General features: G+C 36.8%; 1 protein-coding gene across 4 annotated transcripts in view; it reads right to left on the bottom strand.

Moving 5' to 3' along the window:
• Window positions 1-26,759, bottom strand: part of LOC136242096 (uncharacterized) — a 59,955-nt gene that overhangs the window by 31,342 nt on the left and 1,854 nt on the right. Inside the window, exons 1-2 of one of the 4 annotated variants that reach the window (XM_066033481.1) lie at window positions 12,748-16,098; window positions 12,518-12,656 (exon numbers count right to left, since the gene is read on the bottom strand). In XM_066033481.1, coding sequence (XP_065889553.1) covers window position 12,656; window positions 12,748-16,079 — 3,333 coding nt within the window. In that variant the 5' untranslated portion in view covers window positions 16,080-16,098 and the 3' untranslated portion in view covers window positions 12,518-12,655. Of the gene's footprint in view, window positions 1-12,517; window positions 12,657-12,747; window positions 16,099-26,454; window positions 26,732-26,759 lie in introns of those variants that run through there. The other 3 variants (XM_066033482.1, XR_010694474.1, XR_010694473.1) reach the window with 3 other exon arrangements.

Here is a 26,759-nt window from a genome sequence, read left to right as displayed (position 1 = left end):
AGTATGCTTCTAAGCTTAATGACACTTTGTTAACTTCAAGCACCAAATATATAACTTCATCCTGTTAACAAGCACACTGACACCTAATTGGATTACTGTATAGCTACTAGTACATTATGTTTTGTATTTCACTACATTCTTCTGCTTCTTACATGAATTATTTAAGCCAAATATGTGTTTTGTGAAATTGCTGTTGTGACAGGTACTTCTGCCAGATGATCAACACTAATCCAATTAGCTACATCTGCAAAACCATAATCCATGCACTACATGGGATCATACACATCAGAAGGTACCTGCATGGTATTACAGATGTTAACATAAGCAGATGTACAGTGGCTGAATATGCTATAGCCGGTTACCTCATCAGACTGTCAATTAACTACAGTTTTGCTAGATGGCTGAGTTGGTATAAAACTCCATCACTAGCTATCATGGCTCTATAGCCAAAGCATTAAAGCCAACTATGTAGCTAACATTTTGAGCTAATGCATCCTTAAATAGTCAAATAGATGTTAAATAGAACCATAGTTTGATTGTGATAGGTGGTAGTGTAAACTGAATGTGTTTTTGCCTTGCCAGTTACTAAATATCTTTTGTGATGCATATATTGAAGGGTATTTAGAAATGCCAAGGTACTATTATCTTTAAAATATGTTGAGTGAAAATTTTTGGCAATACCACAAGGACCTAGTTATGTAATTGGGAATTAAGATGCCACACATGCATTAATGAAATTGCTTTCTTTCTGTACACACCATCTGTAGGTGGCAAGTGTAAATGCATCAGTTCCAACTAGTCATATACTAATAATAGCAGTTGTACATGCATCTACATGTCATGTATTGCAATTAGCAAAGTCTAAATCAATTATACCAAATTTTGTACATTGGGCAATAAAATATACAGGGTGTGAGTTGAATGTGTTAACTTGTGGTCCATGATTGAATTATATACATGGTCAAGGCATACAAAATCATGAAGTAAACACCTATAACCAAAGCTATGAAAACAAACATGATGATTGTATAAAAGATACATAGTACTATTATAACTAACATATAGTTCATGGGTCATTCCATGTCAAATCAACAAGGAATTTAGGGTCACCTCTCGGATTTTGACAAAACTTAGTGTGTTTGTAATACCTGTGGTGCTTATCACTCATGCAAATTTTTAGCTCCATACATTCCATAGTTTCTGATTTATGACCTCAAATATTTTGAATATTTCACGAAAATTTGGTCCATCTCTAGTTATAAAATTGACTGCAACTTTGTTCTGTGTAAATATTTTTAAAGACATTTTTCACTGATGGAAAACTGTTGATTGACCTTTCCAGTGATCCCTAAATTATGGGATATCTACTTAATTATGGTTCAAAAGTACTTCATTGAAAACTTTAATCCTTTATATTTTGAAAAATGCTGATTGAAATTTTTCAAATTCTTTTGTGAATAATGATTGGGGCATAGCCTATGTTTGTTAAAATTTTTGTGGTGGGACCACAATGGGCTCAAGAGATATAATGAATTATGATGTGGTATGCGGTGGAATTTGCAGGCTATTGTTGCTGTATTGGAGTGTACACCTCCAATAACCACTCACAACAAGGCTATGCCAAGTTTGTCTTACAGAGTGAAGGTGTCTAGGTACATTGCAACCTGTATTAGTGACCACCTGTATTGAAAGGCCACCTATATACTGCAGTTAAATTATACTTCTTTAATGTATAGCACAAAAGCATCAACCCTTTCTAGCAAATCCAAAAATGGTCCTCATTAGACAGGTTGACTATAAATTATAGATCTGATCACCATGTGTCCCTAAACATCATGTAAATGTTGTACCATCTCTTCACAAGTATCTTCTTTATTAAGTTGAATCCCACTGTAGTGGATTTGGCCATATTTAAGTTCCGTATGTGGCTGCATAGATACATACAACAGAACTCCTCAGAAGGGATACCTGGATACCTTGATAACCAGGGTACCTGTTTATACACTGCATGTATTCCCAATCTATAGCGGTGCACGTACATTTGGCCAAGATACTTCTGTAGCTTCTGTAATATGAGCACTTTATTATGGTCCTAACAATGGAGGGGTTTTGCCATATACGTACATGCATTAATTGTACCTCAATGTGTGAAATTAATTACTACATTACTTTACATTCACGACCACTTTGAAGATCAAGTCATAAATTCATACACATACTCACATAGGAAGTAAACATGTTGAACATTTACCTGTACTGACCTTCAAAAACGTGAACACAAAATACTTTGAAAAACCATTAATTTTAGTAATTACAGTACTATAAATCACGCATTGAGGTGCAAGCAAATGTTAATAATATAAAAACTCTTGGTACAAGTAATGCATCTACTATGTACAGTGTAACTATTCTATTCCCTGGACCATTGATAAAGTGTTCATTTTTGAGAAACCACAGACTTGTCTTGGGTCCAAAATGTACGTACAATTACAAAGTGAGGTCATGAGGCTATCAAGGTACCCAGATATCCTTATTGAGGAGGTCTGTTGTACCTATGCAGCCATGTATGTAACTTGAATAGTGTAGAGTGGGGATATGTATGTAAGTGCACTACGGCGAGATTTTACTTAATAAATAAGGTATAACTGAAGAGATGGTACACCATTAATGTGTTTATGGACGCATGATGATCTCATTTATAGTCAACCTGTCTAATAAGGACCATTTTTGGATTTGCTAGAAAAGATTGATGCTTTGGTGCTATACATTAAGATCAAATTAAAGTATAAATTAGCTGCAGCTTATGGATGGTCTTTCAATACAGGTGGTCATTAATACAGGTTTCAATGTACCTAGACACCTTCACTCTGTAAGACAAACTTGGCAGTGAGTGGTTATTGGAGGTGTACACTCCAATACAGCAATAATAGCCTGCAAATTCCTCCACATACCACAACATAATTCATTATATCTCTTGAGCCCATTGTGGTCCCACCACAAAAATTTTATCAAACATAGACTATGACCCAATCATTATTCACAAAAGTATGTGAAAAATTTCAAGCAGCATTTTTCAAAATATAAAGGATTAAAGTTTTCAATGAAGTACTTTTGAACCATAATTAAGTAGATATCCCATAATTTAGGGATCACTGGAAAGGTCAATCAACAGTCTTCCATCAGTGAAAACTGTGTTTAAAAATATTTACACAGCATAAAATTGCAGTTGATTTTGTAACCAGAGATAGACCAAATTTTCATGAAATATTCAAAATATTTGAGGTCATAAATCAGAAACTATGGAATGTATGGAGCTAAAAATTTGCATGAGTGATAAGCACCACAGGTACTACAAACACACCAAGTTTCGTCAAAATCCGAGAGGTGACCCTAAATTCCTTGTTGATTTGACATGGAATGACCCTCACATTGCTATGCGTATGACCAAGTGTAAATAATGAAGAACAATATAGTTAGTTTCGTGTGTATACTTGGATCCTGTGGTTGCCATTATCACTGATGTAAATATTTCCATCAGAACTCAAAGCTATTCCTTCTATATAAGTGAACTGTCCTGCACTAGACCCCTTTGATCCAAAGCTGCTCGCAAAAACACCATCCTAATGTTATTTGATGGTTAAAATACTCGGCCACAAGGGTGTACCCATTGCAATAAGTAGCAAGACAATATGGAAAACTTGAATGAACTTTGTAATATTGTTTCTTTGTACCAAACTTCCCAATACACTGACCATCCAGTGTGAACTTGTGGACACCTTCATTACTTCAAGTGGAGACCAACACATGATCATCAGTATTAATAGTGACATCTCATGTAGTAGACCAGCAAATTCTTCTGATCCAAATGAGAAGCAATATTCACCATCAAGTCTAAATACTGAAATGATGGAGTTACCAGAGTCAGCAACATAGACCTTATCATTATGGACTGCAATACCAGTTGGACTGTTCAGTTTTCCATTGTCAGATTTACTGCCGAACTGGAGTAGATAATTGCCAGTGGTGTCAAACTTTTGTACCCTGTGGTTGCTACCATCCACCACATACAAGTGATCATCACCATCAAACACTACTCCTTTAGGATTGTTAAATTCTCCATTTGTACTACCAATGGTACCAAATGTTTTAACCAGTTGATCTTCACCATTAAACAAGTGGACACAGTGTTTGGAGCTGTCAGTTACTGCCCATGTGCCATTTTTACTGAATGAAATACGACCAGGTGACCTCATGTTGTCAATATTCAACACTTTACTGAGCTTGTGATCTGTAGAGTAATGTCCAATCAGATCCATTTTGAAGAACAAATATAGTTTATGAACTAAATTGAGAGCAGCCTGCACATCAGTTTAACTCTGAACAAATTTCTTTATTGCTTTTATGCTGCCACTATGTCACTTTTATACCCACTGAGTTGTGCAGATGTAATGTTACACTAATGTAACTGCATCTGGTCACTCAACTATGAATGCTCATATTAACACATTAGTACTGCATCAGTGATACAACTACGTATCATGTACTCTAAGAACATATTGCTGCTTTTGCAATAGGATAGTATATAATTCTGACAATTGGCCACAGCTGCACTTCCTTATTAGGACAAAGCATAGAAACACTGCATATGTGCACTACTGAAGTGGGTGTTGTCTCCACAGTGATAGTTATGTCTGCAATACCTTTTGTTAATCAACTTAATTAGTATGTGCATGGCATAGCTATTATTAGTATTACAACCAAAGTAGTGATCACAATGGAACCTCTCTTATCCAGGCGGTCTGGTACATTCTACTGTCTGTATCCAGAAATGTCATATATAACTAAAAAATGCATGCTATTATTAGCTTAAATATAATGTTGTTATTGCTATCAGTTGGTGCTATGCAGAGGGAAATCACTCATGGTCATTCCCCTGAGCTGTAAGAATACATTATCAACCTTAGTATTAGTAGAATAACAAGCCACCAAACAGGTATACAGCAACCTTTTAGGCTCCCTCCTTGTGCTTTCATCTAAACAAAACTTCATTGGCAAGCCTTAAAGCCTCAGACTAATTTAAGGCTCACACATGATGCTGTTTAGCATTCATCTAGTTATGACCAATAGACTAATCTAGGCTGTCAGGACAATGGATAATAGAGGTCTGGAAAAGAGAGGTTCCAGTTACTAGATGTCAGCACCAGTTGCTGGCATGCCTTTATGCACATCAATTGTAATTTGTACATACATGCTCAATAAAGCTATAAATTATCAGTTTGTCATATGGCTGGTTGAAACTTTAAGCACATGTGGAGCGTAATTTGATTATAAATGGTTAATTTTTCAGCATTGTCAATACAGTGACGGTATATAGTAGAAACACTGCATAACTCTGCTCTGATAGTTAACTACAAAAATTTCTATTTGCAACAAAAAGTTTTGTAGCCAACTATGTATGGTAACAAACCCTATCCGAAGTCACTGATATTCAGTGCACTTGTTAATGTTGTATATGTAGGCATGTGCTGTACTGCATGATTGTATGCATGCTGTGACTGGCTTTGTACATAACAGCAAATAAAATGTCATAACTGTTGACTTCTTATACTGAATAAGTTGCTCTTTGCATCTAAATGCTGCCAGATACTGTAGCTACACTCTTAGAAAATTTCAGATGATAATATACTACGATTAAAAAGTGTAAAGTTAAAAAAATCGGTCAAATTTTGTGTTTGAAAAAGGTATACCTTTCCACTAATCCAGCCACAATTATATACATGGTATTTATAAAATTCCCTGATGGGTGATTTGCACACTGTTCTGTTACAATATCCTAGTTAGGCACAGATGAATTGCCCCTATAATGTCTATTTTATTTTGCTAGCTGTTCATGCACTTATACAAGGCAGAAATCAAGAAAGTATTTTAATTTTGCTAATAGCTGTTATTTCTTCTAATTCAGTAAGCATAATTTACAAAATGCAATGCAAACTGTCAGTCAGGAGTTCAGTCTCAAGAAGCTAAATTTTCAAAAGTTTATGCCCCCAGATCTCTCTTGTAAGCTTATGTGCATTTCAGCTGGAATGCCCTTCTGACACTGCCCAGTTACTTCCCTGAGCTAAACCTATACCTCACCTGTTGCATATGTAAACTCCTACACATTACTGGGATAATGACGTGTGTAGTAGCAAGGTTGCTGGGATATTTCTGTATTCTGAGATTCTGATTTAAAGTGTGTTAAGAATTTAATTGGAGAGTTTGATTCATTACTCAGCTTCACGTTGGTAGCAAAGCTACTACAGAGGTGTAGCGAGGATTTTAAAGGAGATTTCAAACAGTACATGTGATGCTTAATTGGGGAATGGAAAATGGAAAAGGTCCATAGGGTGAATCAAACAATTATTAAATACTAGTTTTGATATTTATGTCATGTACAGAGGTGATGAACAATGCTTTTTTGTTAAATTACACAATTACGTTGCTGTGTACATTAATTAGAATATCAAAATTATTTAAAATATGTAATTAATTACCTATGTATTTTTTTGAAAATCTGGGCCATTGATTTTTAACATCATATAAAACAAAAGTAACGATGTATCTTAAATTTACAAATATTAGGGATATTGTAATTTTCATTTTAAGGGTGCTCTGTACAGTTTGTACACAGCTTCCCAAGACATAGTCTGTTTTGCACTAAAAGAAAATTATGGTCACTTAATTAGTCTGTGACATGTTGATGTACTTTAGTACCTCTAAATTAGGTATCCCATAGCAACAAGTGCACGCATCTTGCTATTCTACACCCTCTCACTTAAATTAGAACTACTCCGTCATTTTTAGTCCAATAGACATGAAATTTTCACACAAGCTACTTTAATACTTTTACCAAAGAAGAGTGTTTGTCATTTTGAAATAGCAAGTTCAGATGATGAATAATGTGGAAGTACAGAAATGGATTTGTGGGAGTGTCAACCCGAAAGATAAATATGTGATGATTGAGAAGCTAAAAGACAAAAAAACGGACAATGGTTTGTGCTGTTTAGCATATAGAGCATCATAAAACTATCAAGGCTCTTGTATATAAACTGTAGGACTAGTTCTAGTATAAAGGGAAAACTGTAACTCATGTTCTAAAGCAAATTTAGCAGTTGGGTTTGGACTGAACTGTGTACTAGTGTTAGCTTATATCCAGTAAAAAATACAGAACATTTGCTAAACCCATTTGTGAGTTATAGAACAATTAAAATTCACGGAAGCCATATAAGTGAACGGTACAGAGCACCCTTAAGTTCCTTCTATATTTTCAATGGCCCAATTACTTATATAGAAAAAGTTGTAATCCCCCCAGGAAACAGCTAGTGGAGCTATGACATGCACTGACAAAAATGAATTTAAAATTTATCCTTCTCTGCGCCCACGCATGCAAACATAGCTAGATGTATAAATCCCAGGGATCTATCTGTTGATGATGCAGTGATTTAGAGGGTCTATCCCCACAGTAACCAATGGAAATGGAAAATCCTGAAACATTTTCCAAGAATATAAAAAAATTTTTTTATGAATGCTCTACTAGAGTATCTCAATATTTAAATATGTATGTTGCCATTGCTGTACTGCACTGATGTTGTTACTACATTTGTCCTGCCAAACTAAATGGTGTGTGCTCCTATGCCCCTGAGGCCTAGTGGTGTCTGGGTAATCATGCCTGGCACTTTAATCAATCTGTTGATCTAACTGTCATAAATAATAGCTTTTGGTAGGGGCTGATGTAAACTGAATTATGTAACAGCTACTATATGTAGTCAACCTGTGTTTAAAAGTCAGTTTCAACAATATCAGTGTGGTAGGATTGATTGTCATGCTTACCATGCACCTTAACCACTTTAACATAGACTAGTTCAATTCTCTTGCAGACCTTAAACTGTCAAAGTGCAAACCTGGTGGATCAAAGAGTTATACGTATAACATAAAATTAAGCATATCTAGCAAGTGTACATGTACTCTATGAAGTCAATTATAATTCACATTGAAGACATGGTAGCTATACAAACTACTTGATAGTTAAGGTGTTGACTTACATACATAAGTACAATATGCAATCCAGAACAGCTAACCTGTGACAAAAGATCAAGAGTGCAGCTATCAAAACAGGCTAAAAGATGTGATATCAAAGGGTGGCAGCTGAGAAAATGGCTACAGTGGTATAAGTAATGTTTAATATAAACATTTAGAAATATCAATGGTAGCAACAAACTTCTACACTATGTGACTGGATCTGTGAAAAGGGGTCTTGCATAGCCTTTCTGATTGCATGTATATATACTTGGTAACCCATAACTTAATTTGTGAATATGATATTGCCCTGCAATTTGGTAATGTTATTATACCCCTAACATATAATACCACTATTACTTGGTGTAGTCTATTTACACTAACATAGTACGTAGCAACAAATCATTATAATATATAATGATGTTGTTAAAATTATTGATTCACCTGTAGAAAAGTAAGACAAAAGATAAATGAAAAGAAAGTACCATAAATTAATGGTTGAAGTCCAGAACTTGTTTATACAATTACAAAAATATATGCAAATCAGACAAGCTGTCGAAAGAGTCCGACCATCCAGGCTAGCTTGAAAAAATATGTGATGTCTAATGATCCCATTTGAAACCATATCTTTTTAAAACTAGCCTGTTGTTGATGGCTGCACTCTGAATAGTTAACACTATACCATATTATAGTGATATCCTTGTATAATATTTTAAGCAATAAATAATGCTGGTTAAAATGTTGAATTAAGCCTAGCTAGTTGTAGACAGTCCAGTGCACCATAGTTTATGGACAACTTTTAAGTACGTAGTGTGAAGAAGTTTCTGACTTCGAAACACTTAACAAATGAGTACACCTCCTTCGACTCAATTTAATTTATGTAGCAATAATTGTTAATGACATTCAAGCACACATACAAAAGCAAAAGCCTTCAGCTGCTATGCTAGACGGTCATGCCTACCCAGTGAACAAGAATTGAGACACCTGTGCACTACTCTGGTGCACATGTGTCAATGTAGGATATGTAACCCACAGAGGTTGTAACATGTCTGGTGAGGGCACCCAAAGTCCCACCTGGACCTTCACTTGCTGTGTGAGACATGGACGATTGATGTTTGCTTAACATCAGGTTTGCAACTGGGTGGAGCTGGCTGCTTCCCCAAGTCCCCATTTAAACAGCTGGGTAGACTGGAGTAATGGGAGTAAAACTGAAGGAAAAACAACAATACCAACTGTGCATAAAGCCTGGAAACATACCAGGCTGGTGCTCTAGCTACTTGGCTATGCTGCACACATACACACACACACACACAAAAAGCAAAGCCTATGGCAGCCGAGCAAAACACAGTTATTCCCGCCCAGCAAACCACTACTGGGATGAGTGTGCACCACTCGGGCACTTAATTGAGCTTTGTGCAGGCAAATCCTCCTGGGGCATGGACTAGTAACCTGCAGGAGGTCTCATGGAGAGAGGTCACGAGCCAAAAGTTCCCAACACCACTCAGTGAGACGAGGACAGTTAGGCATTTGCTTCCCCAGTGAACCCTAAACATGACACCTGTTCTCTCTTATGTGCATATTGGATACTCTAGTTGGCCATTACATGCCGTGAACACGGAAGCCCTATAATTATATTATACTCACATACTGACACATATAGTGCTTCACTGTTGAGAATTTAGGTCTTTGCAAGTAAATTTGAAATCTTTAAGAGTCATTACTGATCTAAACATGGAGACATTTAGTATGTACGAAGGTTCCGAGGTGACAGTTACTGGTGATTTTATAGTATGGAAGATAATATTTTTTCTCTTTTCACTAAAGTTGTACAATAAATCACTAAAAGTTATGCAAAAAGTATTTCCTTGTAATTTTGGCCTCAAACAATAAATAGTAGCCATGGTTCTTACTAAATTGGAGATTCCTGGGTCTATTCCTGTATTTCTTGTGATACATGCACATACAGGAAGGTCCCATGTTACCAGCACAAACATATGTAAGCTTACACCCACTGTCAGTGATGATATCATGAGCCACATGTCTCTTTTCATTCAATTTTTATGCAGCGTAATAGTGATACTGTATATATCAGGTATAATGCGTATAAAAAGTAATCATTGTATTCTACTCATACCTATAAACCTTTATATAGCAGTGTATCCAAAACAGTATCAATTCTCTGAATATAATTTGAAGTGTAACCTGTGCTATGCTGCATAAAAATTGTCTGTATATGCACAGGCAGAGTAACTATTTTTTTCTACCACTGAATATTCTAATCCTTTTGGAAGTGTTTACAAACCATGCACATGCAGCATACTGGCTTCAAAATGCAACTTCATTTTCCTTAAAGCTTTAATAGAAGACATTGACACCTTGATACCAACTATAAAGTATCCTAATGTGAAGGTGACTGTCCAATTATAGTTCATGTACAAGGTCAAGATCCACAACTGTACATACACAAATAGGTACATGTAAAATATCATCCGACACACACTAGAGTTTTATGAATACTTAAATACTTGCTTAAAGGGGAAACATTATCATATGCCACTAAATTATTTTAATGTTGGACACTGATGTCGTTGACCAGAAATGAATATTGTAAAGGTCATAAGTTAGTGAAGGTCACTATTAAATGTAGTGAAGATTAATGCACCTATCAATGTATTGTCCCCCCACCCCGACTACTTACATAGCACATGTACTACACTATAATAGTCTGTATCACATTATCAGGGACAACCGCATACAACACACTACACACATTTTAGCAGTTAATTATGTCGGACACTGAAACCCGATATCGGACCTGCAATGCGAGCAGCTAGCAATAGCGTGATAGCTAACCCAAAGCCTCACCCCTCACCAGTTCAGTGGCCATGCAGTGGTGGTAAGCATTTTAAAAATTTATTTGTAATGGCGTTTTGTTTACTTTTTGCTCATAGAGATTCTGATTTTGCCTCGCCAGATGTTTCTTCACCAGAGTTGCTATCATTGATTAAAGAAAAGTTACCACGATATATACAGAAATGTTTTCTTGCATCAGGATTGGACACGGAAGAATCTATTGCTTACATGGGTGCAGATTCTGTTAAAACAATGGAACCATTTGTAGAGAAACGATTTTCACATGATCCTAGCAAGCACAGCAAGTTCTTACCTACTAGTTCTGGGTCCTCGTTTGAATTTCCTCCAGGTCACAAAGTTTTGATCTTGAGGTTTATTAAACAAGTGAAAGAGAATTATAATACCAAGCATTGTCAAAGCCAAGTAAACTCCGATACTCCCATCTTGTGACAGTAGCCAGGGTAGAGTCTCAAATAAAAGGCCACAAAGTAATAGATATTGAAATAGATCATCACTTCAAGAAAATAAAAACAAGTTTGAACATCACAAGTCTCTCAGGAAATGCAACTCAAGGTGATAGTAAGGTTCACAGGCATGTGAAGAGCCAAATAAATGAATGGATTGCCAAAAGACAAAGAAAAAATGAAGAAATAGTTTGGCCACTTATATCTTGGAAATGGCTGGGGAGTTTTCTTCAAATTTGGTATGTGTGGTGGCCTACCTGGCGGGCACCTCTGCAGTGAAACTGGTTTCAATCGGATGAGAGATCACGGAGCTACAAAGGTATGAAAATTGCATTTTCTTTCTTCAGTACTGTCAATATACTCATGGTGTGGCACGCTGGCTTCTTGGGTCGCATGACACATGCACTACCGTGTGTCTTAATATACATAGAGTCGGTATCAGTATAAGAGTTTTGCTGTGCAGTGTATAAGTAGTTAAGTATATGAGTTTTGCTGTGCAATGTATAAGTAGTTAAGTATATGTACCACAAATGCTATACCATCTCAAAACTCTACAGGAGCTCAATCTATATGACATTGCTTGCATGGGCAAGGGCACCTCTGCTTACAGTACTGACCCCAGCCCATTGATAGCTCTCTTTCTGGGATGATGGGAAATGTGTCAGAAAAGAAAGTTTCAATGTTTATTTCATCAGGCTCCTTATAATTAATCAGTCAGATGCAATACTGTAGATAACTGGCAAGGCCCAAGACACAACTATGAACTGTTAATGTCTGTAAATACCTCAAGCATCAGCACAAAAATAAAGTTGATAATATAACATGTACATTCCACAGAGTAGCATGTTTCTTTTCAGCTGGTTTGCAAAGAAGTTTGCCTGGTAACCCCTTCCACGAACACTGAATCTAGTCTAAGTTCTTAGTATTTTAGAATATTTATGTTTTCACTCTGTTGTTACAGGTAATTATATAACCAGTTTGCCAAGGCAAGGTGTTGATAACAAATATATAGCTGGGACAATCTCTTGTGGAACTGTCAAATTTGTTAGTTCCATAACTTTGAACCTGAATTACTATTATTATTGATATACAGTCAACACACAAACACACAATCACACAACGCTATAGTTGTATACACGCAGTCACATGTATTATATTATGGATGTGTCAATCATGCATGCACACAAGTCAGTGACATAGTCAAACTAACTGTTATGTACAACAAGAGATTCTTGATAGTGAAAGTAGCCAGGATGTCTCCTTGCTGCACCTTCTGTGTTGTTTCTAAAATAATGCATAAACAAAAATAAGCATGTACACACACGCGCGCGCACACACACATACACACACACACACACACACACACTACACACACCATGCAGGGTTTGCAGTAATAAGATCATCAAGTGGTTGGTATTCATTAGATTTCTTGAAATATCTGACAAAACGATGAGTTGCTAGCTTGATACCAGCTAAGCAGCATAAGAATAGAGGAAGGACCAACAAAGCTATTGTTATTCCAGGAGCAACAGACTGCAACAAAGTGTAGATATTTATATTAGCAATAACTGACATGATGTTTAGTAGGAGTCCATCAAAAAGGTTTAAGATCTTGTCTTTGTAAGGTTGAGCCCACATGTGGATCAATGCAATAACAACTAAAGTTGTCTGTAGGTAAAACAACATGTTGTAATAGTTACTGTTACCTACAAATACAATTAACATGATCACTTGACGACATATCAGATAATAAGCAGCAAACCAGCGATACTTGGTCTTGTAGCACCCTTGAAACTGATCCAGTAATGGTTTGATCTTGATGAAGTTAATTTTCCTACTTAACAAAGGCTCCAGCAATAACAACAATGGTAAACCAATCCCTACAACCAATTCACAGATCACAGCCACAATACCATATATGGCATGACGACCATGGAAATATCCAATGTGTGGAGATGCATATGTGTATACCTCATTAACATCAGTAAACTTGAGTGGCCTCAGTAACTGTAGTGAAGTGGATGTTAATGATGTGTAAGATAGTAATAGGAGAAGACAGATAACACGAATGATACATCGACTGACAAGTACTGTTATTCTCACTGAACATCTAGCTGCCAGTACAATTACCAATGTCAGTATTGAAACAGCAACAGCATGAGAGTAGTGGATAAACAACTGGTCTATTCCACTTAATCCTGTCACAAAACAAAGCTGTCCAAGAAATTCTGGAGTAAGGTTTGCAAAGCTTGACAAGATCCTAACAAGCTGATATGTTTCATCAGAAATGTTTGTGTTAACACTCAACAAGATACCCACCATACTGTAGTAATAGATTATCCCATACACATATCCTGATGATATCTGAAAGTTGAAGTACATTAAACTAAACACACCAACTACCACTACAATCCAATACAAACAGGTCAACACTACCACTAACACTGTCATTCCAGTACTACAATGGTCTACACTGATACAGTCAGTAGAGTCATATGTTAGAGTGCAGTTTGAATTGCAATTTCCACAAGCAGTCCCTGACCTGTTTCTTTTGCACTGAGTATTAACTGTTTCTGGTAATTCAAAGTATCCTTGTCTGGTCTCCTTACGAAACTTACAATAATGGTTAGGACACAATGATGTAGTTGGTGTTCCTCCAACACTACCAAACCAGTAACCTCTTCTGATCTCATTGTAAGTGTCATAACACTCCACCACATCATGATGGTAACAAACACAAGTCTGAGTCACTTTGCTGTACACATTTCCAGGATGATGACTACAAGGTACTAATTCTACTTTAAGTGTAGTACTTACCTTTGGCCGAGAGTATGAAGTTAAATTTAAATTTAAAGTTACATTAATATTTGTTTCATTTGCTCCCATAAATTTAACACTAAGACTTGTGATATTGTCAATCAAAATATGTTCACTCAGTAGAGAGACATGTACATTTGAACAATCAATGCATTTTATGTTAAACAGTGATGGTGCCGCTTTCTTTTCAAAAAAGTCAAGGAGAACACCATTAAACTTCACATCATGACCAAGAATATTGTTCTTTATGTAGTAAATGTTGTGATCAGAGTTAGATGATATGTTAACACCATCACTGTTTGGGAAATATAATCTCAGTTCATGTGGTGAAGTGACTATAGGAGATCCAGTACCATTGAGTGAAGTGTAGCTTGCATTACACTGAATAGATACATTTGTCTTGTTAACTAATTGATAATATTTGAAATGGCATGGTATAGACAGTAAAGTTGGTTTTATTTTACAGGATTTTGGAATGTTAAAATATAAGGAGTTACCAACTAGTACAGCTGAATTGTTTATAAACACAACACTGGAACTATCAGAGAAACTGTAACCAAAACCATTATCACAATCAGGGATTATCATATTTATGTAAATTGCTCCTCCATTGTGTGAAACAATATTGTTCACAAACCTAACAGTGGCTTGTTTATCAATCAGAACAACACCACCCTGGTCAAGATACACTGCAGCACCATAATCAGCTGTGTTGTTCTCAAACAATACATTATCTATTAAATGAAGTATACTTGATGACAGGTACATAGAGCTACCAATATTATTGGTGAAGTTTGAATTATTAACTTGTACTTTAAGATTTGAAAAGGGTATTACATAAAAGTAAGCTATACTATCATCAGCAATATTTTTATCAAAGGAGGTATTACAAATTTTCACTTCACCGGTAGACGATGAAGTAGTAACATGCAATGCTGCACCATGTCCAGAAGACTTGTTGTCAATAAATTCACATTCTGTTATATGTAGTGAGAAAAATGAATCAACCCTCAATGTAACAGCTGGACTGTGATATTTTAAGTTTCCATTTGATTTAAAAATTACATTTGTCATGTATACTTCAACATCTCCATAACTAAATGTCTTATAAATAGCAACAACCCCAGCATCTGATGATTGTAAGCCATTAACTGTATTATTAGTAATGTTTACTGTAGTAAGGTTGATTGACATATTAACTGTTAAAACCATTTCAATAATAAATTCATTATTAGTAAAACTTGAATTGTTTATCATTACCCTCACACTGTTTTCAGGAGTTATCCACAAAAGACAATTACCTAGGTTTTTCCTGAACACAGAAGATTCAACTACAAAAAAAACATTTTCATTTGAACGATTCAATCCTGATCCAGAAAAAGCAAAGCCGTTACCATTATTGACCACACTGATTCCTATCAGATGAATCTCCTTCAGTACAGATAAATGATTCTGAAACCATGCAACCCAACTATTATATAAAAAAATAGTATCTTTGATCCAAACAACAAGTGAATGACCACTAATGTCAACAGAAATAATACCAGCTCTATTTGAATAAATATTGTTATCAAATTTACTGTCAGAAATGTTAATAGTCAGATCATCCGAAACATTTGAGTTTCCTATAAACAAAGCACCATAGTCAACAACCCTCCTCATTTCATAAATAATATTTGATGTAAAATTGGTATGGTGTATTGTAAGTATTCCAGTAAAACCTCGTAAGTAAACTGCTGTTATTCCAGAATACTGAAAGGTACAGTAAAGTAGTGAAATATTACTAGTGATATTAAATGTCAATCCTGCGATATTTGTTCCATTAGGGTCACCACACCTGTCCCATGTGATCCCCTCAATGACCACATTATCACATGACTCACAGTACATACCCCCACTATTGTTACAAATGATGGTAGCACCATTACCAGTTATTGTAATGTTGTTTAGATCACCTGATCCCATTTTGATGTTATCTTCTAGTGTAACTGATTCTGATGTAATGCTGATTACAGTGTTACTGGTCATATAGAGTAAAGCAGTGGATAGTGAAGTACACACACATTCTCCATCAACACAACATGTAGTATTGTCACTACTACCAGTAGTGTTGATGGTGATCACTTTACTATGGACAGGTTGACTGGTGATCAAGGTGATCAAACCAATCCACACTAGGATCAAGATCATCATTCTGCATACATATAAAACATTACTTGAAGTATACGACATTATTCATAATTGAGTTTGTACATTAATTTCAATAAGTACAGTAGCACTCATCAAGACAACTAGTGTGTCATGTGGCCAAGAAACTGATAATCATACCAGTAGTGTGTTACTATATCAGGAAGAAAGCAAATTATCACAATAGCTACTGTAGTTATATATGTAGCTCTGCGATCCTTCTCCAAATAGACCATGGAACTGCCCACCAGGCCACACATTACATATGAGCAAAATCACTGGTCACTCTTCAGATATATCATGTGACCAAAGTTTTGTTCATATTCGTCACAATAGTTTTAATTTCCACACTTTGCAAAAATTGCAAATACATATAAAACTTGATCACCTTACAATCTGGCACACAGATTTGATTTATTTATGTAAAAAAATATTTTGTCATGACTACAAGGTAAACTACATATGCACAGGAATAACTTGAAAATTGGTCTGTAAGCACCATGCTTTCCTGTGTGATGTGATGTTGTAGAAGTTGAGAAGTCACGTGATACCATGCATGGAAGGCTCTTGTGAGGATACCAGGAGTGAGTTGGGCAGAAAGCCACCAAGAATTTGCCACTTAGTTCAACCAGAACTTTACTGCTGAAATCTACTTATAGGATCATATTTTATATTGAATCACTGAATACACTGTGTGTGTTTTGGAGGTTTGCATGAGGGAGCTGGGTTTAAGGAAGAAGTGCTACTGAGTTCCTACAACTTTGGAGGTCTTATCAAGGTAGATTGGATTGTGGAGAAGCTATGAATGTCTGCATAACCTACAAGAAGGAAGTTACAGAAGAACACAAGGCCATGGCATGTGACCTTCAAATGGAAATATGTGTAGGTTGTTTAAAGCGTAATGATAAGCTAAGTGATGAACTGTATAAGGCACTGGTTGGGTGTCGTTCTAGAAGTGAGACACAAAGAGTGGCTGGTCAGTGTGCTACGTGCTGACGAGTTCAATGCACTAGTACACGAGCTACATGAAGAGAAGAGACCACTTATTACCTGTCTGAAAAGCAAGATACAGGCCCTACTAAACAATTAGTGAAAGGTCAAGGCACCTACTGAGGTTAGAGTCAGGGTCAAGGTTCGAACAAACTGAAGATACAAGTGTAGTACAATTGTCAGACAAGAAATACCCACCAAAGTGATGGTATATTAGTTCTAGCAGTGATACATATGCAGTTCATCTCAACAGAGTGCTCAACTATCTGGTAGACAGAGTAGGAAGTGTGACCTTGATTCTCCTGGATTTTGTTCTCTTACTAGCAGAGTTGACAAATTGAGGTGATAATGACTTTGAGATATGGTCATTAAATTTTACTGAAGCAACCAATGATTGTGGGTGGAACGTGCTCAGTGGTTTTCATGGTTTCTAACTGCATGGTCCTGCCAAAGAAACTTGGCAATGCACTGTCAAGGAAGGGGACAAGGCTTCTTGGTCAAAGATAATGGAGATCTATTGTGGACAGTACAGTGTTCAACTTGATCCATGCATGGCTTATCAGAGGTACCAAGAACTTTAATACCATCACTCTGGGTTAGTCTAACTGGATGCAATGTGCGATTACCAGTGCATGGCACCTCATAAGTATAACTGATGAGATCCTGGAATCTATTTTGTGGAATAAGATTTCACTGGAACTCCAGAAAGAATTGAGAAATATTCCTGATAGAGCTTCTACAGAGACTGCTACATGCAAGGGTGTGAAAACTTGCAATGAACAAATGTAATATGTAATATTTACTAGTTAAAAAATTGCATGACACAAAGTGTGGCTAGGGTCTTCCTCTCCTTACCAAGGAGAGTCCAAGACCCAGGATTAGCATTTCTCATGATTTTCATGTGTCATTTGTGTCACTATATGTCACTACCTACTGGTGAAGCAGTCCGCCATGCCAGAGAAACGAGACAGAGGTAACGGTGATTTGCCACCTCACAAGAAAGCCTCGACTGCTGACACCATAGCTTTAAACAAGCAGAAGGAGGATCTTTGTGTCAAATGGTGTACAATATGAATGATGCTCTAATTGGGAACATAGAGATTGTGCCGGCTTGTCTAAAAGTCTGTATAAAGCTCTTTCTAGCTCCACAGGTGGTTTATGTGTTTTTGCTCTCGTTGTGAACCAAAAGTCTAACTAGCACTGAAGTTTTTGATGAAATTGAAGAAACATAATTTCCTAGAGAACAAACTGTAGCAGCTTGAGGAAAGAATCTCAAAATCCCTTGAAAATGCCAGCGAACATCTAAGTACACATAATAGCCAACTCACACAAAATGTAACAAGACTAGAAGGGAATGCTCAACACACTCCATTCAATCAGATACCTAGTTATGCCTCAGCTGCTGCCAACCTCAGAATATAGCACAGCTGACAGAAAATTCAATGTGATAATATATGAAATAGAGGAAAGCTCAAACAACACAACAAGATCTGAGTGTATCCAGAATGATCTTTCAAAGGTGGTAGAAACTTTTTCCGATATCAATGACAACATTGAATCTAATGCCATCAAAGATCATTTTCAACTTGGGAAATACCTGAGAAACCGCCAAAGGCCTATCTAGTAAAATTCCTACATTCCTTTGATGCCCTTAGTATTCTATCAAAGAAAAGAGACCTCCAGTCATCTATTATGTTAAAGCCCGACATGACAAAACAGGAACGATTTAGTGAACAGATATTACTCAAGCAACGATGGCAGTTACTACAAAATGGATACAGTCGTAAACAAATCAAAATCTGCCGTAATTCCCTCATTGTAGATAATGCAGTTTTTGCCAAGGTACTTGAAAACAAGTTAGTGTTCTTGTTAACAACTCCAGAAGCCAGATCTACAACTACAACTACTGCAACACCAAACCCTGATCCTACCTCCAAACCAATGGATCTCAATTCTGTCTCCAATTGACTAGATATCAACATGTGCCTATGGAATCCTAGAAGCATTGTTAACAAATTACCCTCACTTATTAGTTTTGCATACGCATCGTCATTTAAAGTTTTTGCCATTACTGGAAACTGGCTCAGTGATCACATTTTTGATTAAAAAAATTTACCCAACAATTTCATTATCTACCGTAAAGACCGTACTTCTCGTGGAGGTGGAGTTATGCTAGCCATTGACATACCCATCTCTAATAAAATCCTTCCAGGTCCTAACAATATTGAAGTAATTGTTGTCCAAATCACCACCCGCAATCCACTTACACTGCATTTAGTACACAATCCCCCAAACAGTTTTGCTACTTATCAGCAAAACTTTTTAAATTTTCTTTCTAACATAATGCAATCTGATAACAATGTTGTTATTCTTGGAGATTTTAATATGCCAGATATTTGTTGGACATCTTTAAGTGCTGGTTCTAATTTCTCTACACTATATTGTGACATGGTCTTTAAGTACAACTTTTCACAGCTAATTCACATATACATGGAAACACATTGGACTTAATAATCAGTAACTGTGACAAACTAATTCACAATATTTCAGTCAACGATACATCTTCCTCCTCTCTCAAATCAGATCACCACATGATATTCTTCAAATTAAGTAAATTAATTTGAATCATCACCAAAGAAGAGAACCTTTCTATATCTACGACTACTCCAGAGGAGATTATGAAAACCTTAATATGTACTTATGTAGTACTGACTTCTTAGATTATTACCATTCCAGTGATGTCGAATACTTTTGGACCTCTATTAAATTTGTTACACTTTCTTCTATAGAGCAATGTGTCCCCATGATTAAACTCGGCCCAAATCAACAACCAAGATGGTTCACACCAACTTTTGAGACATCATATCAAATGCGTGAGAACCTTAAGGAAAAAGTAACTTCAGTCACCCACTGAAAACAACAAGACAGCAGAAACTAATCTCAACAACAAATTCATCCAAGTGAAGTCAGCTTACGAATCCACTCTTATACACAACTTTGCTTCTACCAATGACTCTAAAATTTATCAATACATACGAAACCAGGAGCTTATGAGCCGCCAAAGGCATCTTCGGCAGCTCATTAGCTCCTGACGAAACCTAACCAACTCCCATTTAATTCCTACAACAATCCACCTGGACAGTTTAAGCACATAGGATAATTTCAGCAAAGCCTCTCTTTTTAACCAATACTTCCATTCTGTATTCACTACCAGTAGACTTGACCTTCCAGATGATGTCAATACCATCGACTCCTCCATAGATAACCACTTAGTCTCTGTGTCTATATCCGAAGATGAAGTACTTGAGGCACTCAACTCCCTTGATCCTCAGAAATCCACAGGAATTGACAGCATAGGGCCCAAAATTCTAAAACTTTGTGCTTTATCATTGTACAAACATTTACATTGTCTTTTCACACTTAGTCTACAAAAACACGTTATACCTACAGACTGGCACACTTACTCCATAGTACCCATTTTCAAATCTGGCATTAAGCCTCTTGTAAATAACTATATTGTCCAATCTCACTACTATGCAATATATCCAAGGTGATGGAGCGTCTGGTCTATAACAAGATTATCTCTCACATCACAACCCACCTATCACCTCACCAGTTTGGTTTCTTGAGCAACAGATCACCACTACACTACTAATCCTATTTAATCACATCATCAATGCCAAAGATCAAACAGATGTAATTTATCTGGACTTTCGTAAGGCCTTCAACAGTGTACCACACAGTAAACTTCTACTTAAACTTAGATCAATGGGTATCTCAGGTAATTTATGGCTTTGGTTTAAGTCATACTTATTAAACCGCCAGCAATGTGTGAAAATCAACAACATACATTCCCACTTATTACCAGTTTTATCTGGAATTCCCCCAGGGAGTATATTAGGCCCTTCACTGTTTCTCATCTACATCAATGACATTCCAGACTGTGCTGTTTCTTCTACAATGCTGATGGTACCAAATGTTTCAAAACTGTAGGAAACTTGTTTGACTCAGACCAACTGCAAAAAGATATCAATTCACTATACAAATGGAGTTCTGACTGGAACTTTACAATCAATTTATCCAAGTGTGTACACATGAGTCTTAAACTCAAGCTACAAACAATCTATAATATTAATTTATCTCCTATTGACACTCATCGTGATCTTGGTATCTTAGTTTCCTCCAACCTTTCCTGGGAGCCACATTATCAACATATTATTGCCAAATCTTATAAGTTATTAGGTCTATTGAGGTGTACTTTCTCGACTCATAACACCATCAACAGCAAGAAACAACTATATATATATATATATCCCTTGTCCCCTCTCAATTGTATTGCTCAGTTCTATAGAATCCACATCTCATCAAACACATACACCTTTTCGAACAAGTTCAATGCCAAGCAACTAAGTTTATACTCAATGATTTCACCAGTGACCACAAGACTCGTCTTCTCCAATTACAGTTACTACCATTATTGTATACATTTGTTTTAAGTGATATTATGTTCTTCATCAAGAGTTACAAATCACCTCATCCAGGATTCGACATCGCAAAATACATCTCCATTTGCTACTGGCAACATTTGACATGCCACATATCATAAATTGAACCAAACCAGGTCCTCAGACAACACCACTAAAAATTTCTATTTTAACAGACTGCCTAGAATTTGGAATCACCTCCCTGTCATTGATTTGGATCTTAATGCTCTTACCATCAAGCAAAAACTACATACTTACCTTTGGAATCAATTCCTATCAAACTTTAACTCAGATATTAAATGTACTTACTCCTTATTGTGTTCTTGTGTTAATTGCAGCAAGCACCCAAGGACTCCAAACTTTGACTTTCTTTAACACACTGTAGCTATAATCATTGTAATTCTCACTTGTACTTAGTGGGGTATAGCTAATTAAGTACGTAATTACTTATTAAGTGTAATTTCTGGCCACTAGTACAGGATACCAGTGGACCATCAGTGCTGCTCCAGCACTGTAAAGTTTTTAAATAGTTATATTCTTCAGGGTAACGTGTAATATGTAACTCGTTGCAATTAATTGCTTCTTTCTGGGAGTAATATGTAACTGTAGTGTGTTTACCTTGCGTAAAAGTAATAAGAGTACCGCAGATGTGAAAAAAAAAAATCATAGATTTTGTAGATCACCCTTTAGCTCCAAAACTTTTCCTCTGTTCTGCATATGATTAGCTTTGATAACTGCCTATACCTACAAAATTTTTCCTCTGAATCTTGCCATATTTGCTAATCTATGAAAAGTTTCTATCTTACATATATGTTGGGCTATCTAGTTGGTGGCTGTTCATTTGTCATACCATACCTGGCATTCTTCTTACCTTAATTCAGCCACTTGACGATATCATTTTCCAGGTTTTCATTCTAACCATAACAGGTTGCTCACCGCCATCTGACTCAATGCATAAGCTTTTCTCTCATTGGGGTGCACTTGACCGTCTTCCATTTATCATGGTAAGTTTGTTCAATATCTGTAAGCCTCTTTGCAACTTCATTTCTAATCAGTCTTTTCTTATGCCGAGGCTTTTTCTGCTGATCAATTGAGTAGGAAATCTTCGATTTGCAAGTCAAAGGCTGAGAGGTATTCTCCTCTGTGTTGTCTTTGTGAGAATTTTGAACTATCTTTACAGTGTGCTGTTGACTTTGCTTTGGTTAAGAAGACTTCTAGTGGTTAACTGCTCTTCCTTTGCAAGAGCACAGATTCACTTTGCATAAGTTAGCTTTCCAAGATGCTCTTGCCCTACACTATGGTTGGCCTTTCTTAGAGCACCATCGCTTTGTGTTTGTGGATCTCCTTTTTCTGCGGACCACGTGCTCTCTTGTTCAAAAGGTGGTCTGAGTAAGGGACCTGACTGTTTCAATATTGACTGAAGTTTGTTGTCAGGTCAATTGAATCAGAGCTACAACCTGTCAGTGGGTACTCCCACTCTACTTCTAACACTCAGAATCGTGCTTGTCTGAATGTGGTGATGAATGAGTTTTGGTCATGGGGTGGTCAATCAGAGAAATGCTCAGGATATTCAATCATCTTCCTGATTCTAATAAGTGCTTCTCACTGTCTGCTGCCTACAGAAAACATGAAAAGATTAAACGCTGTGCTTGTAAATTTGGGAGGTGGAACATGCTTTAATTGAGGCGAGCCTGAGCAAGCCCCACACTAGCAAAACTATACAGTCAACCATAAATGGCCATAAGGTGAACCAGCCAGTATACGGAAATACATGCTGTAGCCTGCACATATGAAATACACACTGTCAACTACTGGCCTTCCATGTTTAGAAGTTTATTTTGTCATGAATGGAACAAGAAGAAAGATCAGAGGGAGCTGTGTAGAGTAAGAAGAAATCGTGAAACCCCTGACAAAGAGATTGAAGGGAATTTGACAGGTAGAGCTAGCTAGCTAGCTATGAGGAAGTCCACATACTTTTCTGAGTTTTTCAAAGCTTACGAATGGGAACAACTTAATTGAAATGATGATTTCAAACAGTCTGTGGCTTGTGATTATTTCAATGCAACTACAGCAGAAAAGTGGTGAGTAGCAGCTATCGATACTTTCACAATTCTGTTCCTTTTCATCAGAAAACTCCAAATGTAGAGCACAGGTGGGTGGGCCATTACCATTAACCCAATGCTTGCCACAATATAGTAGCCAGGCTTATTGTCATACCTTATCTCTCTGCATAATTAACTGGCAGTATAACTTGGTATCCTCTACAGCAGTAATAACCACAATATTCTGGTCCACTTCAGTAACTAGCTATAGTCATCAGTTCCACTCCATTATTTACTCTTGGTTTCACTCAAGGTTAACCTTTTTATCTACAAATGCTAATGACAGGGAGTTCACTGCACAAATCTTTGAGTTGGCTACAATGCACAAGCTAGCTGTATACTGTATGAGTGTAGCAAGCTTAAAAGTTGAACTGCACATGCTCAATATTTTGATCAAATAGCTAATGATTCTTTTAAGGGGAAATATGTGCGGCCTAGGATACAAAAATTGTGTAAGATTCCAAATCTCACCGAAAGATTCTGGATTCCAAACCTAGATTCCAGATTCCAAACATCTAAATTGAGATTAACACTTTTATGCACTTGGCTGGTTTCTGAGCTAATGGGATCACTGATGAGGCCAGAAATGCAGGTTAAAGTTGTGCTATTGCCTGTACAGACGTGCCAAAATGTGTGCACAGTGCTCACAAGACTAAACTGATTGCAATACAACACGTGAGATAATTTACAAGAAATACACAGAAATAATCAGCCTTATATGAGATTCCATTTTATCAGAGATTCTTAGACTAGATTCCATTTTATCAGAGACTAGCACTGGTACTTGCCCTATGGTGCAGGACTGCTTACAATGTCATGCACTTTACATTGCCCGTTTTTTTACAGCAAAGGTGTTTTTTGGGGGATATCACTAATTTTTATCAGTATATAATTTACAGACTCAATTGATTAAGCCATGGGGGTGTATGATGAATTCTGCATTGTAGAGGTGTTGCAACCAAACACAAAGTGGTGTAGTTGTGAACTGTTATTAGAACCAGGGCTGGTAGAAACTGCAATTTACTAGTCAGACCAAGTAATGGCTACAGTCAGGGTTACCACTAAGATGTGTGCAAAACACTTAGCTATTTGCAGAGCATGCTTTTCTAGGTTGTCTGAGAGGATACCAAATTTGAAAAAAAATTGATATAGCAACTCTGAAATTACATCTGGGAGTGTTTTCAGACAGAAATTTAACATTTTCTGCTACATTGTTTGATGACTGTTCTATTAGAGTATTTTATTGCCTGACTGTTCTATTAGAGTAGACACATGCATACATCATATACAAGCACGCGCACACGCACGCACACACACACACACAATGTGCAAACACTATACATACTACACATGTGACATGTCCACACATATACATCACATATTGGTTGTACTTGATGCAATATCACAATGCACTCGTAGGTGAGCTGGTAGTGCCTTTACTAGGTGTTAAAAAGTTCTAACAGTGGTCCAAACAGAGGTATAGGGGAGTGAAGGATTATCATTAATATCACAAAAACTGTTGCAATGTGAAATCAATATTAATTGCTTATGTACTGTATCACCATTGTTATGTTAATGCGCATGATTTATCTCACAATATGATTACCTCTTTTGGTATGTTAGTAGATTGTACTGGTGTGTTTGAGTACCATTACAGAGGCAGAGGAAACAACTTTTAGAAGGGAGGATTGGTGCATGTAGCCAAGACGTTTTCTGATGGCGGGGACCTGAGGATAGGAGGAGGTACACATTAGTGTGCTTTTCACATGCAGAGCATGCCAACAATCTGCTGGGGTATGCATATGCCTCAGAGAATAGTTTTAAAATTTTCCCTTTGAAATTAAAGCCAGGATTTGGTTAACTGCATGGACAATTTTTTTAGCTCAAATATTTTGGCATAGCCATTCTTCCATACAAAAGCTACTATGAACAATTCACATTATTAAATTATATACCTAAAATGGAAAACTGGAAGAGGAGACAACATCATCAGACAGACCGGTGCAGTGGATTCCTCAAGGCCCAATATTTTAATTGTGTACTCCCACCGGCATCTTCGGACAAAGTTGGTCAAAGGACACAAGGTTACAAAACACACGATCCATAAGAGTACCGAAATACATTTACAAGTGTTCATGTGTGCTACTGGAGGACTTTCGAAGGAACTTCCCCTACTAGCTCAAGTTGATGATGGTAGGGCAAGGAACAGTAAATGCCCATATTCCCCATTCTTGGCTATGCCACTGATCATGAAATGAGTGCCATGCACCCTGTACAGGTGACGCGCCTCTAAAATCTACTGGTATGGCATGTGTATGAAGTGGCATGACCAAATACAGAAATGGCGCATCACCTTGATTATGACCTACTTTGCGACAGGGTGTCATAAATTTTTTTTTGTATGTGTGTAAATAAGGTGTTTCAGCACTTCTCTTCAGTCTTGGCTGAACATGAGTGAATTAATTAGGAGTTAGTTAGCAGTTGGGTGCATATTAGGAGGGATTTCAGATGATGGTTGCAACTTTACATAGTTGTTAAATGTATGCAGCTAGACAGCATTGTGCTCCTGTTACATACTAAACTACACAAAGAGCAAAACAAGTTATTTCTTTTGATATGTGTATCAGACGTTCCAATGGTTGTTTCTGCAGGTCACTTGAAGGTCTACCTCACACTGTTGTATGTATTAAAGTCAGGCAGCTTGTGTTTCTTCATGTAAGAAGTACTGAAATAAGTTTCCTAAGGCAATGGTTTTGTCAGAGGTTGAAATTGACCTTGCCTGGTGAAAGAAATTGTGTTACAAGAAA

This window comes from Dysidea avara, chromosome 13 (genome assembly GCF_963678975.1).
Source record: "Dysidea avara chromosome 13, odDysAvar1.4, whole genome shotgun sequence".
NCBI lineage: Eukaryota > Metazoa > Porifera > Demospongiae > Dictyoceratida > Dysideidae > Dysidea > Dysidea avara.
Note: the sequence above shows the minus strand (reverse complement) of the source record. Positions and strands in the feature narration are given on the sequence as shown.